The 21610-nt window shown below is 41.9% G+C and overlaps 1 protein-coding gene across 2 annotated transcripts in view; it reads right to left on the bottom strand.

The window, feature by feature from the left end:
* Positions 1-12401: 12401 nt before the first annotated feature.
* LOC144936852 (matrix metalloproteinase-16-like) overlaps positions 12402-21610 on the bottom strand; it is a 52282-nt gene continuing 43073 nt past the window's right edge. For both annotated transcript variants that reach the window (XM_078864028.1, XM_078864029.1), the window contains 5 exons: positions 21342-21562; positions 18895-19033; positions 17651-17801; positions 17355-17470; positions 12402-15969 (listed from right to left, as the gene is read on the bottom strand). In XM_078864028.1, coding sequence (XP_078720154.1) covers positions 15542-15969; positions 17355-17470; positions 17651-17801; positions 18895-19033; positions 21342-21562 — 1055 coding nt within the window. In that variant the 3' untranslated portion in view covers positions 12402-15541. The remainder of the gene's footprint in view (positions 15970-17354; positions 17471-17650; positions 17802-18894; positions 19034-21341; positions 21563-21610) is intronic.

Raw genomic sequence — 21610 nt, 5'->3', positions numbered from 1 at the left:
GCTAATTATGCTGGTTCTGGGTGATTAATAATATTTATAATAAATATGACTCTATAATGCTTTGGTCAATCCACTGCTAAGTGAAAGCCCTCCTGATGTCACGATAGTTGTGCAGTCATACTTCACCTCCGATGAGCACGGTGGGCTACGTACGGTGTGAAAGAAGTTCAACGTACATACGCAGGTTGCTGAAGAGCAAGGTTGCACCTCGGAGCGGTTCACATAGCACCCGCCGTGGATGTTAACCTTCGGCCGGGAACCAAAATCAGGTTACTGGGTTCAGAGCCCAGCGTGCTAATCAATGGCCCAATGCTGCAGTTTCATATGCAATGTGTAATGACAGTCATTCTCTTGGCACATTAAGTTTGGAAATTGAAGATCACGTTCATGGTAAACGATTGAGGGACAAGGTAGAAGGTGCAGCTATGCCATGTTTGGATCACTCCACTGCTGACGGAAGTATCCCCACTACCAAGGAGCTCCAGAGAGCCCATCGAGAGGGGATCTTGGCCTACTCTTCCCATCCTACTCGGTGAGAGCACCCACGCTTGACCCAACCACACACGCAACCTGCCGATTGGCGAACTGTGATATATACATTCATACTGCCGGGTAGACAGATCAATACAATTGTCCGCCTTTTCAGCTGACGTGCCAGGAGATTGAACCCCTCGACCTCTGGATTGCAAGTCTATCGTGTAAACTATTAAATCATGGCAGAAATCCCAATATTTTAATGCTAATAACTATTGCAAATACATCCCTTTTATAAGCCCTGCAAATTTTGAAAAACGAAAGGATGAACATTAATTGAGCTATGACCGATCTCCACAACTGATGTCAGCATACAACTTGGTGTAGCGATGATTCTATTTGGGCGGAAGGTTTGCAACTCATTACAAAATCACGAACTTCAGTGGCTCCGTGGACCCGAGACTCAAAGCATTCGAGCGTAGCGCAGTGTGCCCCCCCTCGCCCTGCTTTGTCAAAACAAAAATAGACGCCACGGGGCAGAACACACACAGTACCTGCTCTGTGAAAGGTTAAGAGGATGGTTCATCGAACATTCCTAAAGTTCGGTACTCATGCCTTCTCTCAGCTCTCACTCTCACATTAGGGGTCGTCCATAAATGACGTCACGCACCTGGGGGGGGGGGCAGATTTTTGTGACGATGTGTGACGAGGGGGGGGGTGTTTGAGAAATGTGACGTCACATCAATATGCGCAACTTTTAATAAATATAGAATTGTTATAACAACGCTAATTGTTAAAACAACACTCATACAACATCAGAGTGCAGCGCCACATTAAATACGCACTACAATGACAATAGTTTAAAGCTATTTGAAGCATGTTTTATCTTCAAAAGGGAAATATGGTTTTGGGGGGGGGGGGGGGGCAGAGCTTTGTGACGTCATATTTGAGGGGGGGTCTGACTTTTTGTGACGCCGTGTGACGAGGGGGGGGGGGGTCAAAAATCGTCCAAAATCACGTGACGTCATTTATGGACGGCCCCTTATCTTCCCTGCCCCCCCCCCCCCCACTCGCCCATGTAGTCGTCTGAACAGAGCAGAAGCGTTCGACTCGTGCGCCGCATTCAAACCATCGGGGGGTCATGGCACCAAGAAGTGAAGTGAGTTCCATGTAGGTTCGTGCTCGCGCAGTGTATTTGTTTTCAGCTTGGCAGGCTCACAGGCAGTGGTTGCCCACCTCAAGATCTGTGGGTCACCGTGTTTTTAGCTCAATTTGGCAACTTGAAGCCACGTGGCAGGGGAGAGTGCACTCCACCGAAGCGGACCTTGAGCCATTTGGGGAGGCTAAAGATCCCCCCCCCCCCCCGACACTCGTGAGAATAGCCCATCGGGTTAGGATGCGGCTCGTCGTATATACCACTCAGAATAAATAAATAAATGGATATAGCATGTGGATGCAGCCATGTAATGGTTACTGCACTGGATTTGCAATCCAAAGATCGCCGGTTCAATGTCCCGACACAGCATACTCGAGATGAATACACAGGACATTCGTTTAGCAGGTCATGTGTGGTGAAATTAAGTGCGAGTATTCCTACCTTTTCCAGGATACCTGGCCAGTGTGGAAGAGTAGGCCAAAACACCATTGAGAGGGGGGTTTATAGAGCTCCTAAGAGTGGAATCCCTTCTGCCAGCAGTGTTGTGAGTAAGCAGTTGAGGAGTTGTACCTTTATCTCGATATACTGTTCCTAACTGGCTGGACCTGATAATTTATTTAATTTATTTTTCTTTCTACGTGACTTTACCGAAAGAACCAAAGAGTAATTTAAATATTGGTTGTTTTCTACTTCAGAGTAAAAAGGGGAAAAATGGTGCTCAGTACTTAAGCACTTAACTTATTTAGCTAATTTTGCAATGCATGAACAAAACGAACAAACCATGTTTTATTATTAAAATAAAAATAATATTTGTCATCATGTCAAGACGTCAAGATTTGAAAACATTTTGTATATATGCCAAATTACCAGTGAGTCATGTAGGTTTTGAATTGTTGGCATACAGACACTGAGACTGTGCTCAATAATGTTAATCAAATCCCACCTGACCTATGACCCAAAGCAAACTTCTCTGAAGCGTCACACTTGCTTATGTTATATATTTTTTCACGTCTAAGGAAGCAGTGGTGCAAAAAAATGAGCAAGCTCGGCCCTTTTTTTCCTCTTAGCGTTTTACAATTTCAGACGGCCCTTCACCATCCCAGCTGCCTGCACGCTGCCAGATTTTGAGATGTAAAAACCTTTCCTGGCTGGGCAGTGGCACGGCCAAAGAAAACATCCTCCGTTGTGGGCGTTACGATGAAACGACGCAATTAGAGCAATCCAAAACCACTTTGGCAGGTTTTTTTTACGTGAAAATCGAGGAATGCAGCCCAAATATGAAGAAACGATGAGTGTCAAAGCTTCAGCCCTTGCAATTACCTGCTCGAATCACTGCTGACAGAAGGGCCTCCGTGAAAAGGAGCTAGAGAGAGCCCCTCTAGAGTCTACGTTGGTCTTTTCTTCCACGCTAGCCAGGCGTCTTTGAAGGGGTGTGAGTTAGCTACACGTTACCCCCACCACAGACGATCTGTCAATCGACTAATCATCGTGGTAATTTATACTGCTGAGTGGGCTAAGGCGTGGGAGGAGAAGCGTTTAAGAACGTTGCACCGCTGTTGCAACTGCCACCGCCAACAGATCAAACCAGCCCCAGCGACTTGCCAAGTCCAGTGCGTTCACCATCCCATCACGACGGCATATCCCACATATAACATTTATTTAACAAACATTGTGAGTGCATTAGAATTCTGCGTTCGTTTAAAAATATGGCAACGAGTGCATATTTTTTCGTGTGCTTTATTTCAAAAGTAAAGTAGCATTTTTGGTCAAAATAATTGCATAAACTGTGATAAAGAGGTATTTCCCTACTAGGGGTTATTCAGGGGCACCTGCGCAGCCCCTCACAACCATTTACGGCATTCGACCAGGAAAGTCACGAAAAAAATTGCACACGAACGACGCATTCACGCAAGCACCCGATGCTCCGTTTTGAAGTTTTAAAATGAAGCATCTTTGAATTGTAATGTGTTTTGAATTAGATAATTAGATTTCTTCATTAAAAGCTTATATAATTTTACATCTGGAAGACTTCATTGAAAACGACATTTCGTGTGAATTTTCTCTCGTCGTTAAGTAGATGTCCTTGCTGGGGGTTCGGTTCGATGCGGACATTCACCTGTTTGGGATTGCGGGATCGAGATAAGGCGACACAGAGCTGCTGGCCGTGCGAGAAGACCGCCGTCTGCAGATCGATTCCAACGTAATCGAACGTCTGTCCCTGCGCCTCCGTCGTTCATGCAGGGGGCGCGTACGTTTGCAGCGCCCCCTGCATGAAAACGACGGAAAGTGCAGCGTCCATCACAGATAAAGTTGTGCGCTTATATGAGAGAATTATACGGTAACACATTGGTATTTGGTTCTAGCATCGGCCAATTCCAACATACGCACACTGGAATACAACAGCGCAAGTGTTAAAACTGCCATGCGCATTGCACCCGCAAATGCGAACCTTTGTACTTATTGGCTCGAACAAAATTAAGACTACATTTTTACATAAAAGCCTTGTGTGGGAGTGTGGCAGTCATACCTTGGCAGGTGGTACCTCGGTAATTTCTTTCCACATGAATACATCGTGTAGTTCAATTGATTTAAACCGCGCATAAATAGCAATCTATTTAAAATAAATGTCAAGGCATAACTGTAACATGATCAACATAAGCCGTGTAATTGAAGATGTCATCGTGTGCCTTTTTGTGGGGTGTTCATAAGGGGAAACTAAAACCCTCCGCTTGAATGTAACATTACCACCTTTATCATTCAGAGAGATTAAAAAGTAGACAATCGGTTACAAAAATCTAAGCAATTTAAAAAGAAAATTCATTAGAGCCACCTTTTCGCATTGTTGGAGGATTTAAATCATCTCTCTTTTCCAGCATATGGAGGCTGTCGTGTCCAGGGCTTGTTGGCAGTGGCTGTGATAATTTTTTTGTCATATCTGTGCCTATCCAGCCAGGTAGAGCAAGCAGTTCGCAATCAGAAGGTTGTGAGTTCAAATCCTGGTTGATAATTGACTCGGCCCATCACCCCACCAGGGTCAACTGGGTCCTCAAATGTGGTGTGTTGATGCGTTCAGCACAGTTACCAATGCTTGCGCGAAAAAAAAACTCCATCACATGAAATTTGGTTCTGCAACTAAATTTGTCTAAACTCCATCTCTGAGAATGAATACTGTACATTGGTTTTCTTGGGTCTTACGGTAAAGTCACGCAGATAGTCTTCTTGGTTCTTTCGGTAAAGTGACGTAGAATGGAAATAATAAAATAATAAAAATAAAACATTCTAAAATCGAAATTTCACGCAGATAGGTTCAAAGAAAATAACAAAAATAACAAAAAAACTACGATGTTTCGATCCCAACACAAGCAATCGTCATCAGGAGAGAAAAAAAGCATCAAAGCTGCTGAGGCAGGATGTTTTAAAGGTTTGAAATGGGTGTAGCCCAAGGGTCGTAAGCGACGTGGGCGGGGCTAGTTATGTTAATATGATAAATTTGCATATCAATGTAAGATCGGAGAGCTACCTCCACGACAACGAAGCTGCGGAGGTGGCCATTGTATTGTGAGAGATTAGCATGTCAATGTGCATTGGCTTGACTGCCTTGCGACATTTCCCCCCCCCCTTCATCCCAGCTTAAATAGTCGCTCCAAGCCTGGGGTGTGTCATTCAGACTCTGTCTTCTCGACAGACCTGTTCTCCACCTGAGGACGGCTGCTTGCGTTGTGGCCGAAACGTCGTGAGAATTATTTTATTATGTTTTATTTTTATTATTTTATTATTTCCATTCTACGTGACTTTACCGAAAGAACCAAGAAGATGCCTTGCGACAAACATTTCTCTCACATGCAGAGGGGTCACTTGCATACATTTTAAAGGTAGCTCTGTAACATTTGCTTCTGTGGGTTGTTCTCTACTAGGAAGGATTGCACTGCTTTGTCACATTTGTATCATGGTATGATGCTGATTACCAAAATCGGGATAGAATTAGGGAAAATGTGTACCCTAAATTAAGGGAAAACTCATTACAGCACTTGGTTGCATAACCAGAGATTTCCCTTCTGTTAGGCATCAAGACACCATCACAGGGAGTGACAGATGCCCACAAACAAATACAGAAACAGGTCTGTTTTAATTCCCCAACTCCCACCACATGTAATTGACAAAAGGGTGTTTTATGCACACGCGGGCATTCTTAGCAACAACAACAAAACTGCAGATGTCTAAAAGCAGCAGGGCGATAGTTGATGTTTGTTAGTTTTTTGTTGGAACGGTGCAAGAATAACACACCCAGAGCTGTTGTGACAGGGCAGTAGTCCACAAGGCAGAAAATGTTGAGACCACACCCTCCCTCGCATCATTACCGTCCGCCACAGTATATCCAATGCCAGACGAAGGCCTCCCCCATGTCATTGACAGCCCTCGTGGCCCTACAATGCTTTGTGGTTAGACTTTTGGGAGCGTTCACTCCTTCTGGCTGCCATTCCTTCAGCAGTCTTGTCTATTCCTTCCAGCGATGTGTCTCTGACTTGCATTTGTTTCCTGATCCGTGTGTTTCTCTCTCTGTTTCGAAGCGCAATTTAAATTGTGCTTCTACCATCACACTCATTTTCAAGCTTTTCACCTTTTGTTTCATTTGATTTGTCAGTGTCCATATTGCTCATCTAAATGTCACAGTAGGTTATGTGCACTGATTCACTTTTTTTGTAATTAATACGCAGAACTGTGGAATACAACTACATGGGTATTAAGAATAAACAGTACTTAATTATGCTATATTTGTACAATTTCAAATTTTGTATTTTTCCGCACAATTAGGCTGATGTTAAATTGTGCAGTGGTTGGCCTTTGTTGATTTTATCCGAGCAAATCTAAGGATGTTTTTGTCGCATATATTTCAAGCTGCCAGATATTCAAGCTTGAATTAAGGCAAATAAAAGAACCTTGATGGATTTTACATCTTGTGGAGGAAAAACAAAAATGTTAAATATGCAAATTTTTCGCATTGTAAAACAATGAGGCAACCATTAATTGAGCATGAAATGGTTTTTAAATGGAATTACCCTACACAGCTACACAGCCCGCAAAGAGCTTAAAATGTATTTAGTTAGCGCAAACAATATATATATGTTTAATCTCACATTATAAAAAGTATTAAAAAAAGACAATATTTTCTTTCTTAGAGTGAAGAAAAGCGCCGCGAATTTAGACGAGACACAAAAGCTGAACTCAAGGGACTCTTTTCTTGTTCTGAGTTCTTGGCGGAGTCACCGCGTTGTCGTGAAGAAAAGCCGGGCCACACCGTGAAGTAACGCGAGCAAATGAGAAGGATGAATATCCTTGCGAGGTTATGTTTTCACATTTGTTAATTCGGTGGTGGGAGGTTAAAGGTATTTGCCCTGCAGCTGATTGCTCAAGCCACTGCTGGAGGATGGGCTCCCCTCCAGAGAGATGGTTCGAGAGGATGTTTTGGTCTCCTCTTCCATCCTGGCAGAGGTGTAGCCTTGCACACATTACAAATGAGCCACTTGGCAGTGCCAATGTAAAATGTTAAATGAAATACATTTCACTGCTTTATTTCATCAACTCATTTTCATACAACAACAAAAACTCACTGAGCACTATTCTTGGTTCTTTCGGTAAAGTCACGTAGAAGGGAAATAATAAAATAATACAAATAAAACATTATAAAATACAATTCTCACGACGTTTCGGCCACAACGCAAGCAGCCGTCCTCAGGTGAAGAACAGGGCTGTCGGAAAGACAACGTCATTCAGACGCTGTCTACGTAACTTTACTGAAAGAACCAAGAAGATGAATCCCTGCAGTCACGAAAGCTTTAAATCGAAATATCACTGAGCACTGTTGCGTATCATTCTGGGTACTAAATAAAATACAGTCGTGTTCTCCAATAACGCGGTAGTTGCATTCCTGAAGAACACCACGTTATCGAGAAATCGCGTTATAATAAATAATACTGTATATGATACAGGGTAAAGCACAGTCCCCGATAGCACGTGCGGTGCGTGTGCAGGCTGAACAAAGACTGAGTTCAGTTCACTCAATCGCGTTATATTCAATTGGTATCCACGTTATACAAAATGTGTTCCCTAATACATTCATCGCGTTATATCCAATTCGCGTTCAGACAACATGTGTCAGAAGAGAATAGACTGCACATGATTCAGCTTGTGTTCTTTATTGCCAGATGAGGCGATACGTACTTTTAGAATGTTCGCCTTGCAGACGAATGTTGGACAACTGTGCGCTGTGAGTTTTTATGCAATTTTGTTTTCTTGTGCTGACTTCCCATGGTGTAAAGTATTTGTAAAGTATTTGTTCAGCACGTCTGACTGCTGATGATGACCAGAGGGCCGAAACCAGTCCAGGTTATTCATGTTTAAACAAATGCTGTCGATTAACACATATTCAAGGGGAAAAAAATCTACCAACTATGACACGTGCCAAAGGTATGAAAGTCTGCCCACCACAGAGTCAATAGCTGCAGATCTGTTACACTTAAGCAAACACTCGTCCCACACGCAACTTGACCCTCTAAAGGGTATATCCAACTTTATTTCTAGAAATACAGAGTTACGCTCTTTACAGCAATTTTTTTTCCACCAATGACTGCTGACTGCACCCACCATCACACCCTTGCCAAAGCGCAAGTGTTGAGAGGCAAGCTGACCGTAAGCACAATAGACATTCCCGCTCATGACGGCTTTTAATAGTTCCATGGGAACTCCTCAAAGGCTCTCTCCTCCGGTGGGGATGTGGGCAGGACAAGGGCTAAGCGATATGACATTGATAACGGCGAGAAACCGCCGCTATTGGTAGGTTCAACCCTAACCCCTGAGAGGAGAACTCCAATTTTTTGAGAGGTTGCAAATGGGATCGAGGCAGAAACTCATGACTTTGGGGAGTGGCACTCAGCGGCAGCAAGCGTCTACTCCCAGCACATGCCCTCACTGGACTCCTCCGTTCACAGGGTTGTTTCAGGAGTTGGGTGGGCACCGGATACCCTTCCTGCGCCGCTAAGCCCAACAAATTCCCAGGCTGCAAAGTGATAAAAAAGCGGTAGTAAACGGGGGGGGGGGGGGGCAATAATAAAAAAAGAACACTTCAGGCCTCGTCGCGAGCGAACTGCGGGGATACTTACACCAGCGCCCTTTATATCCCATGGTGGTTTATAGTGGCTTTTTTTTTTAAAACGTCAGCAGTCATTGACCATTGTTTTGTGTGGCTTGTTTTTCATCGCCTCCAAAAAAAAACCCCGTCGCTTGCTTGCTTGCTTGCTTTTATTTTAACGACCGTCTCCCAACAGTAATTTGGTTGCATTAATGTTTTTGCTCCAGGTCAAATGGCAACCATTTAAGTAAGGTACGGTTGCAGATCTCGAATGGTTGAACTTTATTGTGATGAAGGTCATCCTTGTGCACGTCACCAAAGTAGGAGTATTCTGCTGTCTATTCGTTTATTTGAGGAAAAATTGTCTTTAGGTAAAACGGGTGTAGTTGTCCAAACCCCAAAAAAACCTGACTCCTCTTACTCAATTCCAGTCTCATTGTCATTAAAAAGGTGACCCTAATAACTTTTCATGATACTAGATTCCTGAGATTTCTCCTCCACAAGTAAACCTATAACACTATGTTCATATTTTAGTTTATGAAGACTCAAATTTCTCGTCTCACTGTATATATCTTTCCATGCCAAACGTGTTGGTCATATTCCATATTTTAAGACCAATCTACGTATATGACCACAGTACAAAAAAACGAACTCTCGTTGTTTTCATGCTCGGGATGTAGCCTTCACATTTTTAAGCCACCTCGATTATAATTTAACTGAAGCAATGTTAGAAAAGCAAATCGTGACTTAAATTGAAAAAAAGAAGACCACATAGATTGAAAAACGGTTTCACCACTGTCTATCCAACCAACCCCAGCCCCAGATAAATCTGACTCGCTGCATTATGGGAAACGCAGTGGGGTGGATAATCACGTGATTCTCCTAACCGTATTTTTACATATCTTTTATTTATATTTATAAATTGACACCCCTTAGAACATCAATAGCATGACACACTAAAAAATAATAACATTGGTGTGGAAAGATATCAGGTTCATCCAACTAGCTCAATGCTTTACACCGTTTCTGAAACGACAACACTTTGCTGTGTATTTTCAACAGATATACCCCGTTCAGGGTAAACGCTGTTTTTCACCGACTCTAAAAAAACAGGAAGATACAATTAATGATGGCTGAGCAATGAATTTTACAAGCAGTTCACAGACGCAACTGGAGAAGGCTACAACAACATTCATTATGACGCTGGTCTAACAGTGGACGTAAAACCGCTTTAAAAAATATATAAGGAAATTTATAACAAAAAACTCACCACCAAACTAGTCTTGTGGAAACACAACCGTCAGTCCCGTCTTTGCATGTGCCTCGTGAAGTAAAGTTTATTCTCCACCTAGAGAATGAGCAGAAATCTAATCTGCTCATTACACTTGGGCCCCTGATTGTCAGTGGCTTTTGAACAGAGCGGTTCTATTTTCCACGAATAATAACAAGGTAGAATCGGTGCATATGCAGAATTAATAATGCAAAAAGACACTTGGAAAACGATACCATCCTTCGCATAATTTGTACTGTGCTTCATTACTTATGGGAAGTGCAATGGCGTGGACATCCACATTTATTTATCTTTACTGTTTTATGTATGCGTATGTATTTTTTAATATATATACTGCATACTCCTAAACTGCCACAATCTCCAGTGCATTGTGGTTACTCATGATTACCTCCCAAAAGGATGGAACTGTAATAGCCAATGACAACATATTATCACATTCGACGGAATTGAGAAAATGTTCAACAATTGCACGAAGTGTAAAATAAACATTGAATAAATACAGTCAACCCCTATGACCAATACGGGCAAATTAAATCCGTGACTATTTTTAGGCAATGCTCCAATTGGGACAATGATTACAGAAAACGGGCACCCCACTAGTTAATTGATACCTAGCCTTCAGCCCATGAACACATACTACTGTTAATTAAAAGTTCATTACGTTCAAATAGTGTGTAATATTGTCCCAGTTAATACATTGAAAATTGGAAAAACTAGGACAAATACCGCTGGGATAATGTTCAACCCAACCTCTCTATCATATTACCGGGTCCGCCGCTCTTCATTACTCCAGGGAAAAACCAGATGCAGGCATCCACTCTCCCTGGGTTTGTTAAAACAGAATTCTAAAGTCGAATTGACATATTTTTAAAACAGGGTAGGTTTTCGTGGTTGTACCGCAACCTTCCACGGCGTGATGTCCAACGTTTTGCTCTACGTGTTGGCAGCTTCTTCGGACATTTGTAATTCAGAAAGCAAGTACCTCCCACATGTTCATTAGTACCCAGTCTTCAGGAAGTATCAGTTGCAGAATAAGCTTGCAGCACGCAGAGTAAAACTTTGGACGTCAATCCAAACAACACATGGTAGAACCTGAAAACGTAACCGGAGAGTTGACACCTTTTCCGTTTACAAAAAAAAAATCGTGCAGGATTTCATGCCAAGGGGAGGATTGAAAGTGTTATGTTTGGGCTTGAAGTTACCAATTATGGTGTTGGGCACATTTAAATGCTGCTTTGGCAATGTTGTTATTTTACAGAGATGCCAGCTTTGGAGGTGTGTTAATTGACTATCAGGTGTGCGTGTCATTAATTAGCTCCGGAGAGCAGCAAGCTTAAGAATAATCACACGCACTCACATTTGTTTTCCTCGGTACCCATGTTTCTCATTGAAAAATGCTTTCATTGTGAAAGGAGAACATTGCTAAATGTACCTAATTATAGTCAACAGTTGCAGAGTAAAATCACCTCTCTGCCACACGCCTCTCTTCAGGCTCAGCAGAGAACCCCCATTGTGGACCAATGACTCATGTTCAGCCAAGATACATTTGTTTCATCCATTTCTGTGATTATATGCTAATCTATTCTAAACTTGTATTGGAATACACCTCAACTTGTGGCCGATTCAATTATTTCCCACAGTAGGAGTCATGTTCTGACCAAGAGACTGCCTGAACAAGCAGTGGTGGTGGTAGCCCACGAGGGACCTATTCACAGACACGTTATGGGGAGGGGGCTTTCAGTTGATTAAATCCTTGCTAGATGACAGAAGAGATAAAGACGAAAGATATAATTGTAGTCGGGTAAGATAACTGTACACACAAAGAGATTCATAATCAACATTTTTGGGTTTAGATCGCGTTATTTATAAATGTGTCGTAACCCTCCACCACCCGACACGGCCAATCAGTAAAAAAGTGTCACGTTGACACATTTATAAATAACGCGATCTAAACCCAAAAACGTTCATTATGAATAATATTGGTCGCGAAAGCCTTCGTCTTAAACTGACAAATAGAGATGTTGTGAGATGTGAGAAAAGTGATGCAGTCACGATAGGTATCAGAAGAGATCAATTTACTTTTATTGTCAATTATATGTATATGTTCATTCGGAAATTTCACTTAGCTAATATTTGATTCTCCCATTTTTGAATGAATCTGGGACCCCTTGAGCAACTTGGGGCCCTACGCTTTTGCCTGAATTGCTTATACCGAGCACTAACACTGCAATCAAGGTTATACGAACACATTCAAGAGAGCGGGGTGAATTTGGAAGTGCGGGGCTGCATCCCGTGTGGTACAATGTGGAGGCTTGGCACGAGGTGTTTGTATTAGAAATTCAAACGTACACGGATTATTATGTCAAGTTTGGATGTTTGTTATTTTATTCAAAAATAATAAGCTTGACAAGAATTGACATGTTCAAGACACGTATTTCAGAATGCTATTTCAAGGCTCTGGAGAACTTTTAAAAAATAAAAAAATAAATAACAACATATAAAATAAAAACCAATTAAATTAGAAGGTACTGACTTCATTCAGTGACATTTTTACATTAACACAATATTGCGCATTTTGCGGCTTCTGTGGGTGATTTTGTGAGTCGATAAAATGAAGGATAATGTACATTGATCCTTTTAATATACTTTGTCTGTGAAGTTGTCTTCAACTGGCATAACCAAATATGCTTTGCCTACCAATCTCACTTTTTTTTTAAACAAACATTTTACATGAGAACTCATCCACAGAAGAATGTGTTCATTGTTAAAAAAAAACATTATAACAAATCATCATTTTTTTCAAAGATCTTTTTTTTTCTCCAAAATAATGTACATTTATAACATAAGGCTACTTTAAGTCTGCCAAACAATTTGACAACACTTGATATACTGTATTGGCACACCTGACCAGCAGGAGTGAATGGGTGAACACAGCAATGCTAGTGTGGGATTACACATAAACCTGATTTCAGTATCATAAATGAATAAAGTTTTCAAAAGTTAAAGATGCTTAATTATAGAACCTAACATACAATTTTAGTACAACTCCATAATTTGAATTGGTCTATATTGATTTCCTTGTGTGGGTTATTTTTAGCATTTTATGAGAAACCAAATTGGTACGATTCAAAAATGAATCTAACATTTTCAGGCCTTCAGTAAAATGGCTTCCAGTCACACACCACATTGTTCCGTGTAAATGCTATCAAAAAAACTGCATCAGTGAGATGCAGTAACAACTAAAACCACATAACTCCTACATTGAACAGCACCAAAAGAATACAAAAAAGTGCAAAACAATTAAAACTGTAACAGCCTTTAAATCTGAAGCCTTTTTTTCAGTTGGTCAAATGCCACGAAGGTTTTTGAAAAATAACAACAACAATAAAATAATAAAAAAAGAAATTTGCACTGACATTTTAGATGTAAACAATTCAGCTACCCACAGTAGCTTTGACAATTCACAGTTTCCACCTCTGTTACATTTTTCCTTTTTATGTGATTTTGCTAATTCAGCAAACTGTCATTTTAACAAAAGCAGATAAGCTTAGTGTAATCTTAAATAACTTGATAGGCCTACTATGGGCCAATGCAGTTAGAACCTATAGCATATTAAGCACCTTTAACAAGCTCTTAAATTAAGTACAGTGATATTTGTACATAACACTTATGTTTTGATGGTTCGTGTTAATCCAAAAAAAATTCTTCAAGCAGTAACTGTACAAGTTTTGTTAAAATAAACTGATACTAGTACAGGTTACTGTAGAATAGGGTCATTGTAAATAAATGCGTGAATAATCAATTTTTGTGGACATTAAACTTTTGACCATGTCTGTTGGTTATAACATATTTGTTTGAAGTCATTAATTTAGGTTTCAAAATATGGAATCCAATCTTTGAATTGTGATGTTTTTTTAACATGTATAAATCAAAATATATCAGGTTAATTAGGTCAAACCTTGCTGATGTTTTTTTTAAAGTAACACTTCATTATATGTAGCCAAAATTATGGTTATTTATAAATGTAACCTAGAATTATGCAAAGCTGAAAACTGACTGCATTATCAACCGACATTGCCTGTGATCTTTAAATATGTCCAGGCCTTCCCTACTACACTCCCAAGCATGTGCTCCTCTTTACCGGCATGCACTTTTATCCACCAACACATGAGGTTACGCCAAAATGATCCCCTTTAACAGAACACAAGTTTTCGTTGTTGTTGTTGTTGTGTGTCTAGATGCATCATGAGACTATCAGTCAATGAAAGATTCTGTTCATATAACGGATGCATTAACAGGAGAAAAAAAATCTAAAGGTTATTATTAGACAGAGTATAACCCAAGTCATGAAAACAGTGAGTAAAGAGTAATTAAAGTTCAATAACAAAAATGTTGCACTAAACGCGCCCATGCTTATAACCTTCTGCAAAGCCCTGCAAAATTTTGGCGACATTAATTGAAATGTTACTTGATATGTGAACACCTGGGAAAAAAACACACAAGCAAATAACATAATTGACCCAGTGTTAAATTCTGATTATTAATGTTTAAATTAAGTGGAACTGAATGTCAGATATCCTAAGACTGTGTTGGTTCATCCGCAGAAACCGCTGTAGCCCAAATTCCCTTTCGTTATGCCATTTCTAGCTGAGTTAAACTCTTGATTCGACCATAGCCGACACACTGCAAATCTCAGAGTTGTTAATTTGAATGAAATTCCTTCAGGTTGTTTCGCTTGAGAGGTTATATTAGTGTATACGGACTTTTTTTTTGCCTGCAATGCATGCACAAAGAACTCTTGCCCCAAGTAACGGCGGAATCTCTCTAGGTAGTTTATACATTACAGTGCAGCCGCATTTATTACTCCCTCCGTCGTGTACCAAATTGCAAGCTGCTACAGCGGAGATAAAATCATCTTAAGGCTTTTTTTGGCCCAGAGTCATTATTTCAGCTGAAGTTCACAGAGTGGCACGTCTCCGCCGGAGCGTCGTGCAAACCGGTTGGCGAAACGATTTGGTACGGCCGGCTCGTCCACTCGCCAGCAACCATTTTTGAATATTTCGCTATCCTCTTCGTCTAAAACCGAAGCGTGGCCAAAACCTTGTCGTGCGCGCGGCAGGGTCGCTCAAATGGCCTTGGATTGTTCATCTCTCAAGTACCTCTCATAAAACCCTGTCTAGACACAAACAAGAGAATCCGGCGACCGGGTCTGCATAAAGACCGCAGGCACTCGTCTCAAGGCCTTGTCATTGTTCAGGAAACCCTCAAGTGGGCCTTTTTTCTTGTTCTCCTCCTCCTCCTGCTGCGCTTATTTATTTACTCCTTTTCAAATCAATGTTAAAAATTTCATTTCATTGTTACTTCTAGGAAATTGCTCATTCCTCGCCAGGGCTCTTTGAAGGGATGTTTCGGCCGTGCGTCTGCTGCGACGGGGTGTGGTGGGAGGCAGTGGGGGGGGGGGGGGGTTGGCAGGTGAGCGGGGTCCCCCCGCCAGTCAGACCCACTCTTGCATGGAGCGCTTGCAGTACAGTATGTGCCGCGGTGTGCCCTTGCGCTTGAACTGCAGCACAGTGTAGGCCAGCACCAGCATGCACAGCGCCAGGATGCAGGGGATGACCACGGCGATGGCGTTGACGCCGCTGGCGGCCGCCGTGCGAGCCACGATGTCCACGTCGTCGCCGTGAGGGCGGTGTCTCCGCCGCCCGTCGCTGTCGTCGGAAACGCCGCCGCCAGGGCCACCGGGACCACCGGGACCACCGGGGCCTCCTGGGCCTCCTGGACCTCCGGGACCACCGCCGCCACCGCCGCCGCCACCGCAACCCATCCAGTCATTGAGGATGGAGCGAGGGTAACCGGACTCCACCGAGAGCCGCTCGTTGTCAAACTTCCAGTAGTCCTTGCCCTTGTAGAAGTAGGTGTAGGCTGCATGTGCGAGCGGGAGCCACAGAGAGAGGGTGTTGGGTAGAAACAATGAGCGTTCTGCTGACGAGTAGCCCGTACGTACGTGGAGAGTTTGTTTTGCCAAGTCACTCGCTACGCCGTGAGGGTCGTGAGGGTTATTCGGTGCGTGCTCCGCAATGCTGGTCAGAGTGGGTTGGTTGGTGAAGGAGGGGAGCATAGATGTGTGTGAGCATAGAAGTACAATACAACAACGGTCCACTGCTGCCTGTGCAGCAGCCTAGAGCACCTGCAGTGCAGGTTTTGTCACCCATCCGAGGCTCAAACCTGCTCAGCTTCCGAGATCTGACAAGATCGGGCGCATTCTATAATTTGTCTTTGTAATTTTCTAACCGCCCCTACTGAACATATGTGAAAACGCTCATATCTCATTGGTCATGGGAAGGTTGTATGTACATAATTCTTAAATAATTAATGTTTACATTTGGACGATCGTTTCTAACTAGGAAAGTATATGCACCTACTTTATTTTTTAAATGTGCCAGGATGTTTTCAGTGTGTATGCTTAGAGATATACATTAGATGAACAATACACAAGACATGCATTTATATTCTTCAAAACTCTGGGGGGAAAATATAAAAGTTGAATAAATGAGTATTGCCTCTACAAGGCCTTTGCACTACTGCCCCAGTGTCATCGATAACTCAATTCATAAAATCCTCATTCCACTTTTCCACTCAAAAGTCTCAAATCTTCTTTAAAATAGGCTCTGGGAAAAGATTGTTCTCAATGCCACAGGTCATCGTTTCTGGCTGAAATCAATACAGCTATATTTTTCACCATCTCATGTCATAAGTAAAAAAAAAACGAACAACTTTTTGCAGCGCACCCAATTTTTTTGACATTACCACTTTCGCAAATCCTACACCTATTGTTGGAGCCTGGGTATGAGTGAAATGTGGCCACTGATGATAAGTGCAAAAATAATGTAAGATTTCATGGAATGCAACTTAAGTGGTATAAATCCGTATGTGTGTACCTGGACTGATATTTGCAAGAGCGTTCTTGCTCCTTCCAAGAATACATTTTGGCAAAAACAATTTAATGGATTTCACAGATTTGCTCTGGCCTAGGCTCTTACAATATTCTAAAATTATTATGTTAATGTACATACAATTTTATCATCATCTATCATTATTTGTACTTTGCCTCCCCTGAAGTAAACTTCGTGTTTGCATATCGAGTAATAGTAAAAACGATATGCATTTTTATGTTCTTTTTTGCTATAGCACAGAGAAAACCGAAACAAAACAATATCGATATTAGGCCATTCGCCAAAAACGGACAAAATAGACAATGATTGTAGAGTAGGCGGCAAATGTTTAGAAGCGAATATGTGGATTCTTACCGCCCTCTCGACCCATGAAAGCTCCCTTTGGTCCATCCGGAATGCCCTTCCACACTGTGACTGACCGCGGATACCCAGGGTCTGTGGCGTGGTTATCCTCATTGAACCGCCAGTACCTGGATCAAGGAGCAGCATGTCACGTAGCGTGTAGAGGAGCAGGAATCAGCGAGTGAGGTTCACGGGAACAACAACCACGGTAATTGAAGAGAGATAAGAAGGCAACTGACCGCGAGCGAGCGACCAACTGGCATGAATTCGCTGGAGGAAGAAGTGGATTCCTCCTGGCCATTGCTTACCTATCTCCTTGGAAGAAGAAGGTCTTCCTCATGGGCTCCCACCAGAGTGCTGCATCAATGCGGTCGTGGGGCAGGCCATTCCCAAACTGAGCCAGGCTGCGGGGATATCCGGGTTCGGCCATTGCCTCCTTGAACACCCAGTACTGGTCACCTGACATAGACAAGCCAGATCCGAGTGTGAAATGAAAATGCGTACACTGTGCTGGAAGGTATAAGAGTGCCCATATCCATGGAAGCTTTTGTTTACCATTTCACCACCTGCCATGCATGGCATATTTAAAAAAAAAGTATAACTCCTTATATGTGTGTGTGTGTGTGCAAACAGCAGTGATTGTGTAAACACCAAATGATTGTGCAGCCACAGAGATTCGCAACAGCAAAACACACGTGGAATGTAATAATGTGTTGGGAGACCGTTTGGCATTCAAGACTGTGTATAATGACCAAACTACCATTTAGGATTCCCGAAACAGTTGTTTTGTTGTCCTGCCAACACCGGTTTCTCTTTGGCTGTCAAATGTGTGTGGCTTATTGTATTGAAGAGCTACATGAATTTAGCGTTAAAATTAGTTGCATGGATGCATCTGCCCAGTAGTTCCATGAGTGCCCAGCAACTGCCAGGTCATGATTCAAAGCGTGCTCATAAGCACTCAAGTTTGTTAACCCCATTAGCCAAATGGTTCACAAATATTTTTTCTTCAAAAGCAGAATTCCTTTCCACTATAAAAGCATAAGCTCCAGATTCTAGATGTGAAATTGAACATTTGTTTTTACAAAAAAATAAGAAAGACATTTAAACAACAAGCTAGTAAAACACACTTGGCCATTACTCCAATCAATACGTCTGCAGGAATTTGTGCAAAATATAGATTCGCACATTTTTTGCTAATTAAGAAACATTGATGTAGCATCCATTTCATAATTAACGGATTTAATTGATGGGAGTTCACTGACACAGTGGGTGGTCTGCTTCCAGTAGTGATTAAAGTAAATGGTAGCCTCCAGACGGTGACAATTGCCCCAGTTTATATTTTCACCAAAGTCTCTAGAAACCAAAACCATGCACATGACTCCATAAACAGGAAAGTGGGCTCTGATATGCACGATCAAATTTGTTTGTTATTGCAGTAACGAATTAATTTATTTATTCCTTCCACAAATTATTTCTAGGTAAAAAACCCTAGAGGGTGGCGAGATGTTAACTCCCTTGCCTGCTGTGCCATTTCCCCTTCACAGCAACGCACCTTTGAAGAAGACGAATTTCCCATCAGGCCGCTCGTAGGCGGCGTCAATGTTGGTCGGCAGTCCTCGCCAGAAATGTCCGATGTTCATGGGGTAGCCGTCCAGCACGCGGTTGTTGCGTACGCGCCAAAACCAGCGGTCCTGCGGTGACGGAATGTCATGTGCCATCACATCATCATGTAAGGACGCCGAGAATTTTACCGACACACAAAGAAGCTGTTCAACTCGTGAAGCTTAACCAATTTTTGTATCTGGCCGGCAATAACGACGCAATTATTAGTATTATTTACATCCCTTTGTCAATTCATCACTTGATGAAGGCCTCCCAACATCTTCCAAACACGGGGCTTTGACCCATGCTTACCGACGCTAGTCATGTGCTATGGCAAAAGGTCCATTGCCCACCAACATGTCACCGAGAATATGTTATTTATTTTTAGGCCACGGTGTTTTTACATTTGGAGCTTTCGTGACTGCAGGAATTACTCTTTGGTTCTTTCGGTAAAGTCACGTATAAAGATAAAATAATAAATTAAATAATAGCATACGACGTTTCGATTGCAACACAAGCAATCATCATCAGGTATAAATGAGATAGCAACAAAAATCTAACCAGAAAACTATAGACAGACATATAAGCAGACAGATATCACCAAGATACATAGAGAGAGAGAGTAACACATAGGCACAGAGAGGGAGATTGTCTCTGTGGCGAGGCCTCCGCCCCCCTGTCTATTTAAGGCCTCGCCACAGAGACGATCTCCCTCTCTGTGCCTATGTGTTACTCTCTCTCTATGTATCTTGGTGATATATGTCTGCTTATATGTCTGTCTATAGTTTTCTGGTTAGATTTTTGTTGCTATTTCATTTATACCTGATGATGATTGCTTGTGTTGCAATTGAAACGTCGTATGCTATTATTTAATTTATTACTTTATCTTTATACGTGACTTTACCGAAAGAACCAAAGAGTAGGGCCACAGTGTTATTGATATATTTCGATCAGTGCAGGTTGGTAATGTACTTGTAAACAAAACTCACGTAAGTGCATTACCGTCACACTCGTGTCTGTGCTCCAACTGTAAATCTTGGCGAATGATGCAAGTAATTCTGAACTCAGGGTTCCCCACCAAAATTATTCTTAAGAGCCCTGTGACCTCGCTTCTGTGCACCAGTCGAGTTTTACATTGTTATTCTTGGTTCTTTCGGTAAAGTCACGTAGAAGGGAAACAATAAAATAATAAAAATATAAAACAATACAATTCTCACGACGTTTCAACTGCAACACAAACAATCATCATCAGGTGTGAAAAACACACGAAAATTTGAAAAAAACGCCACTTTATTATTTTATTGTTTCCCTTCTACGTGACTTTACCGAAAGAACCAAGAATATGAATCCCTGCAGTCACGAAAGCTTTAAATCAACATTTTAAATTGTTCTCTATAAAATTAATAAGACATGCTCATTTAACCTACTTACTTCACAAGGGATTATAATCCCTGCGAGCATTTTAAGGTCTTATAAACTAGGTGTGGCTTTCACTGAAATTACTTACATTTTACATCAATGTCTGATTACATGTTATAATATATTTATTATTATATTAATTAAACATAAACATGCGAGTGAAAAACAAATTAGATAAACAGTAGTCTGACTCAGCAATGTATTATTCAGCAATAGTCACTGCAGTTGATTTCAACGAAATCCACAACTTCACCTCCGTTTACATTCTAAGTTGAGAAGCAGCAATTAAGCTCTGAATGTTTAAGGGAAACTATCAAAATAAGAGAAAAATCAAGAGTTAATTTTTTTTTCGTAATCAGTTGAAATATCAACCCACATTTGATGTAAGCATTTTACGAGAATTGATTTTGGATTCCGTGAGCGAGTTTAAACAAATTAAGTAATGCTGAATAGAGTGATTGAAACACATGCCAATCATGATGGACACTAAGGTCTATTGACTGAAAACTAAACTGGCGAGCCAGTTCCATAAATTAGCTTTTATCTCTACTGCAAAAACACGTTAAAATTGTGGCCCCTTTATCACAAGCACAACCGCGAAAGCCTAGGCAGTAGTACAAGTCTTACCTCTATGCTCCAGAAGAAAACTGGAGCACATGTATGTGCTGATTCCTGTTCAACACAGCCAGCATTCATACTTTGTTTTTTTCGGTAAAGTCACGTAGGTAAAAAAAGGAAAATAAATAAAATCACGACGTTTCGGAGGCAACACAAGCATCCGTCTTCAGGTGGAACCTACGTGACTTGACCGAAAAAACCAAAGAGTATGGACCCTTGCAGTCACGAAAACTTCAAATCTAGAATTAACAGCCAGCATTACAAAAACCTCAATTCATTACAAAACTAAATCCAATCATCCCCGGACCTTAAACAACACGCACACGTTAATACACCACGATACCTCAGTCCTTAACTCACCTTGAAGACAAACATCTCGCCACGGAGAATCGCCACGGTATCGAACCTCCCCTCGCAGATGTCGGGGGTGGTGCCGGGCGGCGGTGGTGGTCGATCCACGCCGAGGTCGGGGCTGCGTGGAGGCTTGGGCACCTTGTCGACGCGGCGCGGGGTCTCGGGCCGCCGGGGAGGAGGTGGAGTCGGAAGGGGTCGCGAGGGGACCTTGTCCTGCTCAGCGGGGCCTGCCAGGGGACACAGACAGGAGATCGTGAATTTGAGCCCGACCCTGA

This window comes from Lampetra fluviatilis, chromosome 17 (genome assembly GCF_964198595.1).
Source record: "Lampetra fluviatilis chromosome 17, kcLamFluv1.1, whole genome shotgun sequence".
NCBI lineage: Eukaryota > Metazoa > Chordata > Hyperoartia > Petromyzontiformes > Petromyzontidae > Lampetra > Lampetra fluviatilis.
This window is presented reverse-complemented; position numbering and strand designations above follow the sequence as displayed.